General features: G+C 36.6%; 1 protein-coding gene across 1 annotated transcript in view; it reads right to left on the reverse strand.

Moving 5' to 3' along the window:
• The window catches only part of MPP7 (MAGUK p55 scaffold protein 7), a 204,222-nt gene that overhangs the window by 126,533 nt on the left and 61,187 nt on the right, over positions 1-16,502 (reverse strand). Inside the window, exon 2 of the mRNA XM_069458748.1 lies at positions 14,670-14,814. Coding sequence (XP_069314849.1) covers positions 14,670-14,706 — 37 coding nt within the window. The 5' untranslated portion in view covers positions 14,707-14,814. The remainder of the gene's footprint in view (positions 1-14,669; positions 14,815-16,502) is intronic.

A 16,502-nucleotide genomic window follows, 5' to 3' on the forward strand; every position in this document is an offset into this window, starting at 1 on the left:
AAAAATTTACTGTTAGTCTAGAGAAATTTAATATCACCATTCTTGTCATATCCTTCATAGCTTCATTATTAGAACAAGTCTGGGGAAGCCATAAACCTATGTTAAATGATAAAAAAAGATGTTCTCTGTGTTCAATCATATTCGTATAAGCAACCAAAATATTTAGAAATCATATGGAAAAAGACTTGGGAAACAGAAAAGCAAACATGTATTTATTTTGTTTTCGTCTTAGTTCTGATATTTTGCATTCTGTACAGTATAGCCAGGCACAGGACCAAATGTTTTACTATAACCTCGGGCTAATAAACACTAAAGAACATACATCGACGCCCAGAACAACACTATAAAATTTTATTATATTAATAAAATGGGATACACCAAGCTTTAAATTTTCCACTTTGTCAAAGGTAAAATAATCAGCACTATTCGGTGCCATTCATAACAGGCCTCAAGTTTTCTCATTTAAAGTATGTTTTATTTCCAAAAGTACCTATAGGACACTAAAATACTAACACAATCCTGACAAAAGCATTCTCTTTCTTAAACTATCCCTTAACTACAAATAATTTATTAAAGCATTTGGCAAGCTGAGTTTGTAAATATGCAAAACAATCTGAATAATTATAATATTGCAGTTTGCTTAATAACACTTTATATGATCATCTTAAAGTCTATAAAATAAGAGTGAGTTAGGACAGAGGAAGGGCATACACCTGTACCTGAGCTTTCACTTTTTGACACTATCTTTCAGGTTTAAACAGGTTCCAATTTGTAACTAACTTTCAAACAGTCTGTAGCTTTGCACAGAGTCTTCTCCACGGCCAAAGTAAATGGGAGAGTACTTTGATTTTTAGCAGCACTCATCCAGAAAATAAAGTCACAGTAAAATGGAAATTACTTCTAAAACTCTTATAAATTATGGCTTATAGTTGTCCTTTGCAAAAGCTGATTACATTTACATTACATTCAAACAGTTTTAGGGCCTCCTCTCCTGGAGTAGTTGGCTATCAAAGCTAAAATGCTATATTCGCTTTATAGTAGTTAAAAGTATGACAGGACTTATCTCAATTTACATTGATATTTATTATGTATTTAAAATTTAGCATAACATGTAGTTAGACCAAACTGGATAGTAAATCTGGATTTTACCTTACACTGCAGGGTAGCAATTTAAATCTTACATCATACTACTGCAACTACCATTAAATGGTCAGTAACAGACAGATTAATCTCACCCCAATTCAAATGGCTTTTATCAAAAAGACAGGCCATAATGAATGCTGGCGAGGATGTGGGGAAAGGGAACCTTCGTACACTGTTGGTGGGAATGTAAATTAGTGCAACCACTATGGGGAACAGTGTAGAAGTTCCTCAAAAAACTAAAAATAGAACCACCATATGACCCAGCAATCCCACTGCTAGGTATATATCCAAAAGAAGGGAATTCAGTGTATTTGAAAAGGTATCTGTGCTCCCATCTTTATTGCAGCACTGTTCGCAACAGCCAAGATTGGAATCAATGTAAGTGTCCATCGACAGATGAATGGATAAAGAAACTGTGGTACATACACATGATGGAGTATCATTCACCCATTAAAAAGAATGAAATCATACTATCTGCAACAACATGGATGGAACTGGAGAAAATTACGTTAAGTGAAATAAGCCAGGCACAAAAAGACAAATCTTGTATTGTTCTCACTCATATCTGGGAGCTAAATTTTAAAATTGAAATACTTTAATGTTAAATATTTAGTTTAATATTAAAACACCTGATCTCATGGAGACAGAGAGTAGGACGATGGTTACCAGAGGCAGGGAGGGTGGGATGAAATTGGCTAATGGTACAAAAGTAGAGTTAGACAGTTAGAATGAACAATATTTGACAGCAGAACAAAGTGACTATAGTCAACAGTAAGTTAGGGTATACTTTAAAATAACTAAAAGAGGCCGGGCGCGGTGGCTCACGCCTGTAATCCTAGCACTCTGGGAGGCCAAGGCGGGTGGATCGCTTGAGGTCAGGAGTTCGAGACCAGCCTGAGCAAGAGCGAAACCCCATCTCTACTAAAAATAGAAAGAAATTATCTGGCCAACTAAAAAATATATATAGAAAAAATTAGCCAGGCATGGTGGTGCATGCCTGTAGTCCCAGCTACTCAGGAGGCTGAGGCAGGAGGATCACTTGAGCTCAGGAGTTTGAGGTTGCTGTGAGCTAGGCTGATGCCAAGGTACTCACTCTAGCCTGGGCAACAGAGTGAGACTCTGTCTCAAAAAAATAAATAAATAAATAAATAAAATAAAATAACTAAAAGAGTGGAATTAGAATATTCCTAACATAAAGAAATGTAAATGCTTAAGGTGATGGCTACCCCAATTATCCTAATTTGATTAACACACACTGTATGCCTGTATCAAAACATTACATGTACCCTATAAAATATACAACTATTATGTACCCATAATTAAAAATTAAAAAAAATTTAAGAAAGAATGAGTATGTAGCACCTAACTTATGCCTCTCTGGTTTGCAGTGGGATGAAAGCATAAAAAGTATCTAGCACATAAAGAATAGCTGTTGTCGTCATCTTTTTCACACCTCTCAGAGGCTTGTTAGTTGAATTAATAAGCATTTAAATGAAAGAAAAGCTCTTAGCAGAGTTCAAGGGTTAGAACTACCTTAAATGCCTTTCTTTTCAAGCATCCTCCTGATACATTATTCATGATAGCTCCAAGAACATCCAATAATGCAATAGTTGCACGCCTAAGAAACCACATGCTATCAAAAAGATATACAAGCCCTGTTTCAACGGGGAAAAACATACTGTATGTTAGAGTTTCCAACTCAAGTGTACACACTTGAGTTTTAGCAATAAATAATCTAAGCTGTAAATATATTTTATTTTAGTTAAAAATAACAAATCGGCAGTTCACACCTGATAACCACACCAAGTTAAATGCTTCCCAGCCTTTCAACCCACACTCAAGTCTTCTTTAAGCAGTTGACATTTTTCTAGTAACAGATTCATAACCACTGAGGGTAAATCCTCCCTGCCCAAAAGACCAGAAGAGTGGCCAGCATAGTTTGCCAAAATAAAATAAAATACCCAGAAACAGATCAAGGATACATAAAGAACTGAATGTAAGATAAGGGTGGCATTTCAAATCCGTTAGGTGGTGAGGAATTATTCTACCAAGAGCACTGAACTTCTGGACTACCGTCTCAGAAAAAAGTCAAATCAAATGAACAGATCCCTGTACAGTGAAGCCGATCCCTAATAATCTCATATCAAATCATGTTATGAAAGTTCAGTCTAAAAGACATTTGCTAGAGTAAAAATCCCTTCAGGATATTTACAAGGGTGAGTTTTTCCACAAAGTTGTCAAGAAGAAACAAAGTGAAATATATAGACTTCATGCAATCTGTCCCTTATCTTAAAACATGTTCACTTGGGCTTTCTGGACAGTATTTTTAAAATCTGGGAGATTCGAGGGCACTATATCAGAAAGAAAGGGTCAGAGGGTCCCAGGGATCTTTAGAGTGGTCCACAAGCTGCTTCAATCAGTAAGATTTGTCCACCTCTGTTCAAATTTGCAATAAGATTATAATTTTTGCAGAAATCTAGTCCCATCACTGTTAGGCAAGGCTGTACACATGCTACAGAGGTTATGCTTGTCGGAGTTCTAGTTGACTTCCATTGGCATTTGCTTATTGCTATTTGTGTTTGGAAAATTAATGCTTTACACAATTACAATTATACTGAACCATATATTCTATTGACTAAAATAGATCAAAGATTTAAAATTAGTTCACAGAAGCATCAAAGTAGTGATTAAAAATAGTAATGCGAACATGAACGTTCCCAATCTTCTAAATATTTGTGATCTCTGAGTGTTACGGAGTTATAACCAAGTGTTACAAGGTTACAAAGGAAAGTAAGTATAATGACATTCACTAATAAACTGATAACCAATTATAATATTACACTTCATTCAAACATCTCTTCCCACCTAATACAAAGTCCATTACTCTGTCACTGGTCTTTATTTTGGATGCCATTAAACATCATTGCAAAAACAGGATTTCACAGAGCTGACAAAATTCAACTGTAAGAAATGCTGCTGAGGAATTAGTCTCTGAAAAAGATTGGCCAATTAGTTAACAAGGTAGAAAAAACTTGCTTGATAATAGATTGCACTTCCAAAGGGAACGATGTGAATATCAAAGTTTAAAAAAAATAGAGAGAGAAACAGAAAACTTCAAACATTTTTGTTAAAATGCCCTTTCGTTATCTTGGTGGAAAAGTCAAACAACATGCTCTTACAAAATGTTGTCAGCAACATTATGCCAATAAAGAAAAATTCAGCAGGATCCATGCTATGAATGAGCTCAAAGTTGAAATTATAATCTAAAATGCCCTTAATTAAAAACATAATGGCAATTTTTTTCCTTTTTCTGGATAAAAATAATTAATAAAAGATAGGTGAGAATTACTCAGAGAAGAGAATGGACAGCAAAAAGATGGAAATACAGAAGAACGACGTGGGAGGGAAGGGATACAGGAAAAGGCTTACCCATATTTCACTGGCAGACCAGAAGGGGGAGGGAGGGAGAGAGAGAGAATATGGAGAGCAGGTAATGTCTGAAACGGTAACAGCTGAAATTTTCCAGAATTCATGAAATACATTAATATATAAACTCAGAAAGCCAAAAGAATTCTGAGAAAGACACAGAAAATGAAATCCCACTTAAACACATAATGGTGAACTGTGGATGTCCAAAGCAAAAAGAAAATCTCAGAAACACCCAGAGCCCAGAGAAGGAAGACAGATTGCTTCCAGTAAGCCTGACAGCCTTTCATTGCCTCTGGCTTTCAATGCACTGAAAAAAATAATAATAACTGCTAACCTAGCATTGTATGCATGGTTAAAATATGAAGGTGAATAAAATGAAGGCAAATAAAAACATTTTCAGATAAGCAATAACAGAGACAGTCTGATAGCAGTTGACCTTCAATATAGGGAATTCTAAAGATTTTTACTATAGGCAGAGGACAAAACCATTCGGGATGAAAACGTCGAGTTGTATTAACAAGATGACAGGTAGAATAAGGAAAATGGTAATGTGAGGAACTCTAAATGAACACTGACAGTATAAAACTGTAACAATGATGTCTTTAATGTTTGGGTTTTTATTAAATAGAGAATTAAAATATAGGACATAATAGCATGTAAGTTGGTAAGTGGAGTAAAAGTGTTTAAAGATCCTTGTTTTGTCCAGGATGACAATAAAGGTACTGATTAGTACATTAACTGCCATATGAGTTGTATTTAACTCACACTAGTTTTGAGCCCAGGGCCTCGTGAAGCATATGAAGACTCAATTCTCTGAAACAAATTCAGTAAGTATGCCGTGAGTCACATACAACTCAAGTGACGTGCAGTGTAAAAACTGAGTCTAGCGCCACGTGAGTTACATATAACTCATGTGCAGAAAACAATAAAAATTAACAAATTTTTCATTAAATTAGAAAGAATTCATTTTGCTTTCAAAGTTGTTATTCTACTTTCCTATAAAACACCGTGGCCCCATGGAAAAAAAAATTTTTTTCTAGTGTGGCAGTCAATGTGTTAATGTTGGACTTTTATAATAAAGGATTCATGCAGTAATGTCTAAGGTAGCCACTAAAAGAACAGCAAGAGAATGTATCACATCAAAACTATTAGAGGGAAAAGCCAAAATGATAAAAAGAAACAGCCCAATCAATCCAATTTAAGATGTAAAAGAATTGAAAAAGAAACTTAGAATAGTCAGGACAAAGAGAAGGCACAAATAGGAGGAAGACATAATTTAACTGTATTCAAATGCTCTAGCTAAAAGCAAAGATTGTCAAACCCCAAAAAGCTCCAATTATAAGTAATTCACAAGAGCTACATCTAATACTTTATGAACATAGAAATGTTGACAGTAAAAGGACAGAAAAAGATAAACCAAATGACACTAACAGAAAAAAATATACACTTCAATATAAAATTTATTAAAAAGGCTTAATTCAACAACAAAATAACAAATTTAAATTTAATAACTAATTTAAATATAAAAAACAAAAATGACAGAACTACAAGCCAAATCCATAATCACTGAGGGAGATTTTTTACAATACTTCCATTGGTAACTAAAAGAATAATAAGCAATAAAAACAAAAAAGCAGTAAGAATACAGAATATTTGAAAGACTTAATCAACAAGCTTGACCTAACAGACACACATATAGAAACCCACATTCAATAGCTACAGAATATACCCATGTTAAACACACACAGGATACTTACCAAAACTGACCATAAAGTAAGTCTAAACAAATATCACAGGACTAAAATAATGCAAATTCAGCTTTCTGACCTCATAGCAATTAAGGTAGAAATCAATAACAAAAAGATAAATTTTTTTAAAAATTATTATTTGGATATTTTTTTTAAATGCTAAACTAATTACAAAATAATTTTAAAGTACAACAAAAACGTAATGAAATTTGAAAATATTTTAAATAATGGCATGAAATAAAACCAATAAAACTTATAGAGAAGCCAGTGCAGTGGCTCACGCCTGTAATCCTAGCACTCTGGGAGGCCGAGGCGGGAAGACTGCTTGAGGTCAGGAGTTTGAGACCAGCCTGAGCAAGAATGAGACCCCGTCTCTGCTAAAAATATAAAAAATCAGCCAGGCATGGCAGTGCGTGCATGTCGTCCCAGCTACTCGGGAGGCTGAGGCAGGAGGATCACTTGAGCCCAGGAGTTTGAGGTTGCTGTGAGCTAGGCTGATGCCAGGGCACTCTAGCCCAGGTGACAGAGCAAGACTGTCTCCAAAAAAAAGCAAAAACCTATGTAGAAATAGTCTTAAATGTGAACATCAGAAAAAGGAGAAGACTGAATATTTATGAACAAAATATTTCAAGGAATTAGAAAAAGAATGGTTAAAATTAATGAAATAAAAACAAACGTATAATAGAGAAAATTAATAAACCCAGAAGTTTTATATATAAAAAGACTAATAGAATTGACAAAACTCTTGCAAAATTAAGGAAGAGAGGGAAAATACAACCAATATCAGAACCAAAAAAAAAAAAAAGGATCAATATAGAAACTATAGACAGGAAATAACAATATTATGAGCAATTATTTCACAACAAATTTGAAAATTCTGATGAAACAGACTAAGTCTTAGAAAAATATAAATCACCAAAGCTGACTCAAGAAGAAACAGAAACTTGGAATATTCTTACACCCTTTAAAATAAATAAATTAGTTACCAAAAATCCAAAAATCTTGTCAAAAAGAAAATTTCCAGACCCAGGTGACCCAACTGGTAAGTTCTACTCAAGTAAAAGTTAATTTCAATCTTTCACAAACTCTTCTACAGAAGAAGAGGAAAGATTCTTCCCAATGCACTGCATGAGGCCAGCATGACTTTGCGAGAACATGAGAGAGCATGAGAAAGGGAAATTACAGGCTAAACTCACTCATGAGAACAGATTTTAAAATTCTAAACAAAACAAAAGCAACCCAAATCCAGCGGTATATAAAAAGGATCATAAATTATGACCAAACTGGGTTTATCCCTAAAATGTAAGTTGATTTAATATTTAAAAATCAATGCAATTTGCTAAATTAAGAAATTAACAGGAAACCAATCATACAATCATTACAATGGACAAATAAAAAACACGACAAAAATTCAAAGGCTGATCATTAAAAAAAAAAATCTGCAAACTAGGAATAAGAGGAAACTTCCTTAATCTAATAAAAGATATATAGGGAAAAAACATAGAGCAAATACAACAAAGAAATGTGGAAGTAATTCCTTTGGGATCTGGAATGAAAATCAAAAATGCTCTCACCAGTGACATTTAACTTTGTAATGAAGGTCCCAGATGGTAGCATTACAAGCAAAGGGGAGGGGACAGTCTTCGGGTTAAGTCATGGTGGAATAACTGGATATTTGTCTGGGAAAAATTACTCTGGAGCCCTACCTCACACCTTACACAAAAATCTGTTCTAGAGCATTAAAACCAAATGTAAAAGGAAAAGAAATAACTTCATGACCCCAAGTTAGGAAAATATTTTGTGAATGAAATACAGGCCGGCCACAGTGGCTCACACCTATAATCCCCGCACTCTGAGAAGCTGAGACAGGAGGATCACTTGAGGCCAGGAGTACAAGACCAGCCTGAGCAACATAGTGAGACCCCATCTCTACAAAAAATAGAAAAATTAGCCAGGCATAGTGGCACATGCCTGTAGTCCTAGCTACTCGGGAGGCTGAGGCAGGAAAATCACTTGAGCCCAGGAGTTCGAGGCTGCAGTGAACTATGATTATGCCACTGTACCCTAGCCCAGGCAAGAGTGTGAGACCCTGTCTCAAAAATGGGGGTGAGGGGAAGGGGAAGGGGAACGGGAGGAGGAAGGGGTAAAGGGAAGGGGAGGGAGGGGTAAAGGGAAGGGGAGGGGAGGGGGAAGAGGAGGGAAAGGGGAAGGGGAAGGGAGGGGGAGAGGAGGGAGGGAAAGGGGAAAGGAAGGGGAGGGGAAGGGGAGGGAGGGGGAGAGGAAAGGGGATGGAAGGAGAGGAGGAGGAAGGGGGAAGGGGAGGGCAGGCAGGGGAAAGGGGAGGGAGGAGAAGGGAGGGGGAGGGGGAGGGGGAGGGGGAGGGGGAGGGGGAAGGGGAGGGGGAGGGGGAAGGGGAGGGGAAGGGAGGAGTCACTGACTAGAAAGGAAGATGGCACTGCACTGCAATGAAATTACTAACTTCCGGGCATGGACATGGGTAAGGACAGTACAAAGGGTGAGAAGACAAACCATAACAAAATACATAAAGGCTGGTGGCATCTGGGGGAATCTAATTAAGGATAAATTTTGTTGAAGATAAATCTAATTCCAGTGTAGTGGGACTGTAGTTATGTGGTGGGCTACAGTTACATGGTTCCTTAGTGCAGTATATACTCACATTATCATTAGCCACCCAATGGAAAGATTTTGAAGATTCCTGCAATAGCCCACTGTGGTGACTCAGCTGACTTCGTGACACAAAGATGCCAGCCCAGGGGATGTGTCATTACGTGACCACACTCCGCAGCACCAGCACTGGGAGTGGGAGGGTAGTGTGAGGAGCAGCAAGCCAGAGCTGGTTTGAAAACCGTCTACACTCATCAGCGTTGTAAAACTGTATGCAGAGGAATGCATTCTCAGTTAGATCCAGCCAAGTGGAAATTCCCTTCTGGCAAAAACATATTCAATTATGCACCACTGATCACTTTTCTTTTGATTGGAATTACTCAAAGTAAAATTTATTAGAATTTTAATAATAAATTTAAATTTATTAGAATTTAAGTTAAGGGCTGTTTGCACCCAAACTATCAGTAATTTTAAAAAATTGATCAGTAACTATTGGACTGCATTTCTCTTAAGAAAAAAATTATATATGAAGAGGCAATCAAAGAGTAGACAGCCAAAAAATACAGAAGTATTATAGAGGTATGTCAGGCAGTTAATTAGTAAAAAAAAAAAAAAAAAATTACTTTTTTTCCTGGAATTTCCAAACAATTATAATATGTACCCACTTTTTAAAATTTATAATTTGTTATGACTTTTTTCTCATTCTAAATAAATATTTACTTTTGACCTTAAAAATGCATATGACATAATTCTATTTATAAAGTTCACAATTAAACTATATTGCCTAAGAATGCTTATACAAATCATAAACTATGTTTTATATAGTGTGTGAGGTAGGAATCTTTTTTTCTATGTCCACCTCTAAAGTTGTGGAGGTTGTGACTGAGAAGAGAGACACAAGTTGCTTTTAAGGTATTGGATTTCTTGACCTAGGACGTGGTTACATGGATGCTGGCATTATAGCCACTTTTTAAACTGTACTTATAAAAGTATTACGTGCATTTCTGTACATAAACTATATTTCACATTATATGATATTTGTAAAAATCACATGTAATGAAATTATAAAACTAAAACTAACATAGGTTATTATGCAGGGAAGGAGTGATTCCATAAGGTTAAAGACAGCGTGGCACTATTACAGAAATAAAAATAAGATCAACTCTCTAGCTAATAAAAGTTGTTTCCCACAGGTCAACAATTCTGACACTGCTGTATGTACACTGAGACGGAATAATCAAGTAAATAGATGGTGGGTGGTAGTGGCAGATGTTTCACTGTTGGAGAGGGAATTTACAGATAGGCAAGGAGGGGAAGAGGCTAGACTGATCCATTTGCTAACAGATCAAAGTTGAAGACATCAGCTTAGTAATAGTTACAGATGATTGCACACAGAAGAGTGTGTGTGTGCACACGTGCGTACAGGCTAGTATACACACATATATTTCTTTGTTTTGTCAGCTGAGAGAGCCTAAAAGAAACAGCACTCCAGTAGCAATGAGCAAACCTATTGCTCAGATCTTGGTTTCTAATCCCATTCTCCACTAAAAGGAACGAGGGCTCCTTAGAGAAATAGCTGCTTCTAAGGACTGGGGCAGGAAAGACACAGGGTGAGCGTGGAGCACCTGCAGTGCCACCAGGAAGGAAGGGCTCAAAGCAGAAGAGCCCACAGTGATGGGGTTTATCAGAGGAGCTACGAACTGAAAGAGCCAAAGCTGAAACAATTTGAGCAACAAAGTAAAGGAGTACTGGATTGCAACCCAAAGTATAAAATAACTCCCTATGAGTCTACATGGATATGAATACATGACTGAATAAATGAATGGGAGAGAAAGGACAAAGAATTCCAAATAGTTTTATAGCTGCTTTACCCCAAAGGAAGGGAACCATAACACACCACTGTGGGGGGGGGGCTGCACACAGGGACTCCCTTCCGAAGATTACAGGATGGAAAGGGTGGGAGACGAGAGAACTTCACCGTGGAGAACCCTCCCACGCAGTACTTCAGCATCAACAGGCACATCTCAAGTGACAGTCTACGCTCTGTGATAGGATGACAGTGGCCCCTTACCTCTGTGATCGGACCCCCACAAACACATAACCCCACTCTCTTCATGAGAAAAACAGCAGACACATATCAATAGAGGGGAATCCTACAATATACCTGACCGACACTCCTCAAAACTGCCAAGGCCACCAAAATCAAAGAAAGGCTTAGACACCGTCACAGCCAAAAGGAGCTTAATGAGACATGACAACTAACTGTGATGTGGTACCCTGAAAGAGACCCTGGAACAAAAAAAAGGGGGGAGGGACAAAATTGAAGAAATATGTGTAAAGTATAGACTTTTGTTAATGATAACAAATCAATATTGGTTTGCCAACTGACATGACTTTACCATACTATGTAAGATGTTAGTTACGCAGGAAACTAGGCATGAGGTATACTGGAATGCTCTGTACGGTTTCCAGAACTTTTCTGTAATTCTAAAATGGCTCTGAAGAAATAGTCCATTAAAAAAATGTTCAAATGAGATCAACAGATCATCATAGCCAAGAAGGAGATCCCAGAAAGTATGTGACGCTGGAATACGTCAGAAGGGATACTGCAAATCTATATGGAAAGAACGAACTGAAAAATAAGTGATCCCAGACCACAACCGGTGGCCCATGCGGAAAAATAAAATAAAATTAGATTAGATTACTGTCTCACTCCACATACGAACTACAGTTGGATTAAAATCTCAAATGTATAAAAACAAATCTTTAAAATTACTAGAAGAAAATCTTAGAGAATTTGAGAGAGTATCTTCATGATCTTGGGATAGGAAAGACCTTCGTAAGCAGAAGAGAGAAAGCATTAGCCTCATAGATAAGATGGATTTGATTATAAAAAAAAGTTTTCAACTTCTATAGAAGTGACACTATTTAAGGGGGGAAAAAAAACAAATGATGGACCAGAAGTGTTAGAAGAAATGGCGTTCAACCTATAATGGCCCAAAGAATTAATATACAAAATACAAATGAGGAAATTCTACAAATGAATTAAAAAATGATAAACCAACACAAAAACAGGGAAAGGATGTGAATAGATAAATCACAGAGGAAAATGGCAAATAAGCAAATGGAAACATGCTCTGAGCGAATGCACACTTAGCACTTAAGATACCATATTTTTCCTATCAGGTTAGTAAAAATTATAAAGACTGATAATATTGAAATTGGCAAGAATGTGGGGGAAAGGATCTTTAAGGCACTGTCCACACTCTGGTTAATGTTTGACGGCCAGACGCAGTGACTCACGCCTATAATCCTAGCAGTCTGGGAGGCCAAGGCCGGAGGATCACTTGAGGTCAGGAGTTTGAGGCCAGCCTGAGCAAGAAAGGCGCAAAACCAGGGTTTCATTAAAAGTAGTAGTTCACTAAATTGTGACACTATGGAAAACTATGCATTTGTTTAAAAGAATGAAGTAAATATATAGACGTATGTAGGGAGAGGTAGATATACAGATATACATGTATAAACACACAAAGGGCACACACTGTTGTACATATACCATGGAAATACCTCTCCAAGACATATTGCTTGGTATAGGAAAAAGTTATAGAACAATAAACTAGGTATAATAAAATCTATGATTAAAAAGGAAAAAAAGACTCAAAACAATGTATTTATGTACATACATATGTAAGTATTTCATGTGCAGAATACTCTTGAAGGCTACTGATCAAACTGAGAAAGAAAGGAGATGGAGGAAGGGGAATGTTTTTATGTATTACCTGTATAATTAAATGTTTTTTTCATTTACTTTCTGGGCTGCAGCGAGGCGGGTGCCTTTCTCTTGCTACGCGAGCCTCTGACCTTCAGTTCTACTCTCTACATCCGTTTCCCTGGAGACCTGACAATGGGGCACCAACAATATTGCTAAGCAACGCTGCTTATGGGAAAAATGAGCCCTGACTGGTCAACTGCTCTGGACTGGGAGGAACTGAGAGAGGACTATAAACATCTGACACCTACACCATACTTGGGGGCTTCCACAAACGCAGTGACTCTCGGAACAGGCATGTCTTCTGTGCCTGACTCGTACTTTGTGGGGACATAAGGTCAAAGAATATCGCAAAGCAAAGTGTCAGTCAGGTAGGCACTTTAGATTTGAACTAAATGAGCCAGCTATGTGTGGCAAAGCCCTTGCTAAATCCTAAATAGCCTGTGCTATTTTTCATGACTAACACCTAAACTGCCTTATAAACTATAAATACTCTGTTTTAATCATCCTTCAAGTTATTTGTAAGCAACAATATTTCGCATTCAATTAAACAACTATACCGTTTTGGGTGAACAGCCAGGTTTAAAAGGTATTCATTACACAACTGTAGTAAATTTATGGTTCAAATAAATTTTATCTATAATTTCCCAAACCACTATGGAAAGTTAAATCACTCATTTTTATATAGTAGAACACAATGTGGGACTATATAAAAACTAAAAAGAAGAAAAAAATTTTTTCCAAAGGAGCTGGCTTCCAAGTTTAAGTCTTGAGAAAGAAAAATTTTATATAATTTAACAATCAAAACTTCTTCTTGACAAAAGCTAATCCTCAGTGTAAGTCACAGTGGAAAAAAAAAATCATTCTTGATGAATAAAAATAAGACAGAACTTGCCAGAATGTAAGTATGGATATGCCTGAAATAGCAAAGAATGATACTTGCTAATAGTGCAAATGAAAATGCCAAGGTAACATTAACGGAAGACAAAATTAAATTTGCAATTCAGCTTTTTTGAGATGATGGGGCCAGTAACTGTAATGTCCAGTCTGAGACAGCAGCTGGGCAAAGGGCAGTCCCAGCCAACTTCAGTCAGGGTGGCGCAACACCCAGACAGTTCCTTTCTGTCATTCTGCCTCCCTTATTTCGAGGGGTGATAAGCTGCCTGGCAAGGTCCCCAACCCCACTCACAGTAATAGTTCTGAGAGGCTTCCAAGACCCTACACTTAAAAAAAACATTGATTCTGGGAACCCCAGAACAGGGCCTCAAAGGGCATCCACCACGACCACCCCCACCTCCTGGACCCGATCAGAGAGAGGAGGAACTGGATTTTACATGGATATGTAAGCATGTGTGTTTTCTCCCTTTCTTAGGAATATTTATTCTATTGATATATATCTCTAAGTCCTACAACTAACAATAAGGTTAAATATGTTTGTTAGTTTTAATTGAATCCCTTAATGACATATATCAGTTTCGGGATACTTCTTACCTTTGGTAACAGGAACAAAGAAAATGGAGAAATGGGGTAGGGATGTTTTATTTCTTAAAGGGAAAAAAAGAGAGAGACGTGCGAAGCAGGTGTGGCCACAAGTTCCTATCTGTTTTCGAGTCTGTGTGAAGGGTGATATGGGCATCATCGTATTTGCCGTACTTTTCTACATGTTTAAAATACTTAATTTTTTTTAAATTAAATGCATGGCATTATTCCAAAAGCAAGGCGGTAGGAGAGTATCGGCATGAGTCATCACTACCTGGAGAAAGAAACAGTCAGTCAACATCCGCTTGTTACTTGTATCTGGAAAGACACATTCTGAGTTGGTTTTATGCCCCCCGTGCTGGTTACAGAAAAACAAGCAGGACCTGCTGAGGCTCACTTAAAGCAGTGCTGTGTTTCACTGTGAGCAAGATTTCGGTGAGGGTGGAAGGGAAACTGCCCCTGTTGGGATCACATACCTGTGTCACTAGCAGATCCCGTTGACAAGGCCGGCATGGTGCAGGATACAGGCTGGGACACCACCCTCCGAAAGCCGCAGGGAATTCCGGTCAAAAGGCCCACAGCCACGTGTCTAACAAGATTTATGTATCTTGTGAGCTGTTTCTAGGAAGAAAAGAAATACTTCTATTTAAAAAAAAAAGGGGGGGGAATATCAGTAAATTACAACATCCTGTAACCAACTCAAAATTCTTATTCCAACACATTACCAGAGAGATCACGATGCTTTAGAATTTTTTCCTACGGACTACATGTTTCTGATTTGGGTGAGAGATTTCTAATTAAAAACATGAATGTTCTCCATGCATGTGGAAAGGCTTCCATAAAGATTTTTACATTTGGGTTGGGGAACACCGATTGCATACATCATACATGAAAAACTTTAAGAAGCCTCTGTAAGTCATTCCATTCTAAACTAACTTCCCTCTGTTACCAGAATTCTCAGCTATATTTCTAAATGCAGAATGGAGATTATACAAATTGTCAGCAATTTGTAACTAATTGGATTTTTAAAAAGAGCTCATCCTAATATGACAACTGCAGTTCTCCTCCTACAGACTGCAAATAACTTGAAAGAATATTTACTAGAGTTGAAGGAAGATGTTATTATAGATTTACAGAGTGTTAGCAACCTAAACTAAACCAAACCATCCAAGCTAACACATGTAAGTAAATTCTTTTAGTAAAAACTAAGCTTTGAGGTATCTGAGAAAATATCAACATTTTTTCAATAACTAATGTTTATCCCAAAATAAATAGCCAAGTCAGTATAGTATAGTATACCAGCTAAGAGCACGTGCTTTAGAGCTTGGCTTAATCTCTAATCCTGCCAGCTCCGTGATCTTGGAAAAGTTATTTAATCTTATTAAGTCTTAACTTCCTTATATGCAAATGGAGACAACAGTAATTTAGAACAAATTAAATATGCTAAGGTATACAATACAGTGTCTGGTACACGGTAAATAAACAATAAATGCTGGCTATATTATGACTGGGGTTTCTTTAATTCAGGTAATGAGAGTATAAAATGAAAACATAAAAGAAAATAGCACAATCAAAATTTACGTTGGCCTAACACCTAGGAGGAGGCCATGTGGTTTCAATTTGAATCGCTGCTGCCTAATAACGGAAAATGCACTCCATTAACATTTTTGTAGAAATCAGAAGAACCACACAATGTGTTTAAGTTCATTTTTAATGCATTTTCCCCAATTCTCTATAAAGCAAATTCAGTAATTTGAAGGCTTATTTTAACATATATTAATGATAAGAAAAAAAAGACAATGTAAATAGTAGAAAACCTGGCTCACATCACTTAAAGCCTTCAAGTTGCTGATTCATATTATAAAGAAAAATAAACTTGCCAAATTTTACTTGAAAAAACTCCAAACTTTAAGATTCTATTACACTTTTCTAAATTAGCTTTTTAATTGTCAAAGTGAAAGTTAGTATAAAAAAATTCATCATCAAATAGATTATCTTGAATTTAGCTTTATATTATTACAAACCCTGACACAGTTAAAACATGTATATAAATTCACATAGAAATGCTAATTAAAAATGAGGACAGTTATTCCAAATACCAAAAAAATATATAAATCACTAAGCTAACAATGAAAAAAATGATATAGGCAAGGTTTCATTAATGCCCACCTCTGAAGCCGTTTTCCCCAATAATTTTAAAAGACAACTTTGCTTTGCTTTCATAAATTATTCTATCAGGGTTAAGATTAAACTACATGAAAATGTCCCGTACATAAAACAAGGCTAAAAATTAAGCAATTCAAACACAA

The sequence above is a fragment of the Eulemur rufifrons genome, chromosome 25, assembly GCF_041146395.1.
Source record: "Eulemur rufifrons isolate Redbay chromosome 25, OSU_ERuf_1, whole genome shotgun sequence".
NCBI lineage: Eukaryota > Metazoa > Chordata > Mammalia > Primates > Lemuridae > Eulemur > Eulemur rufifrons.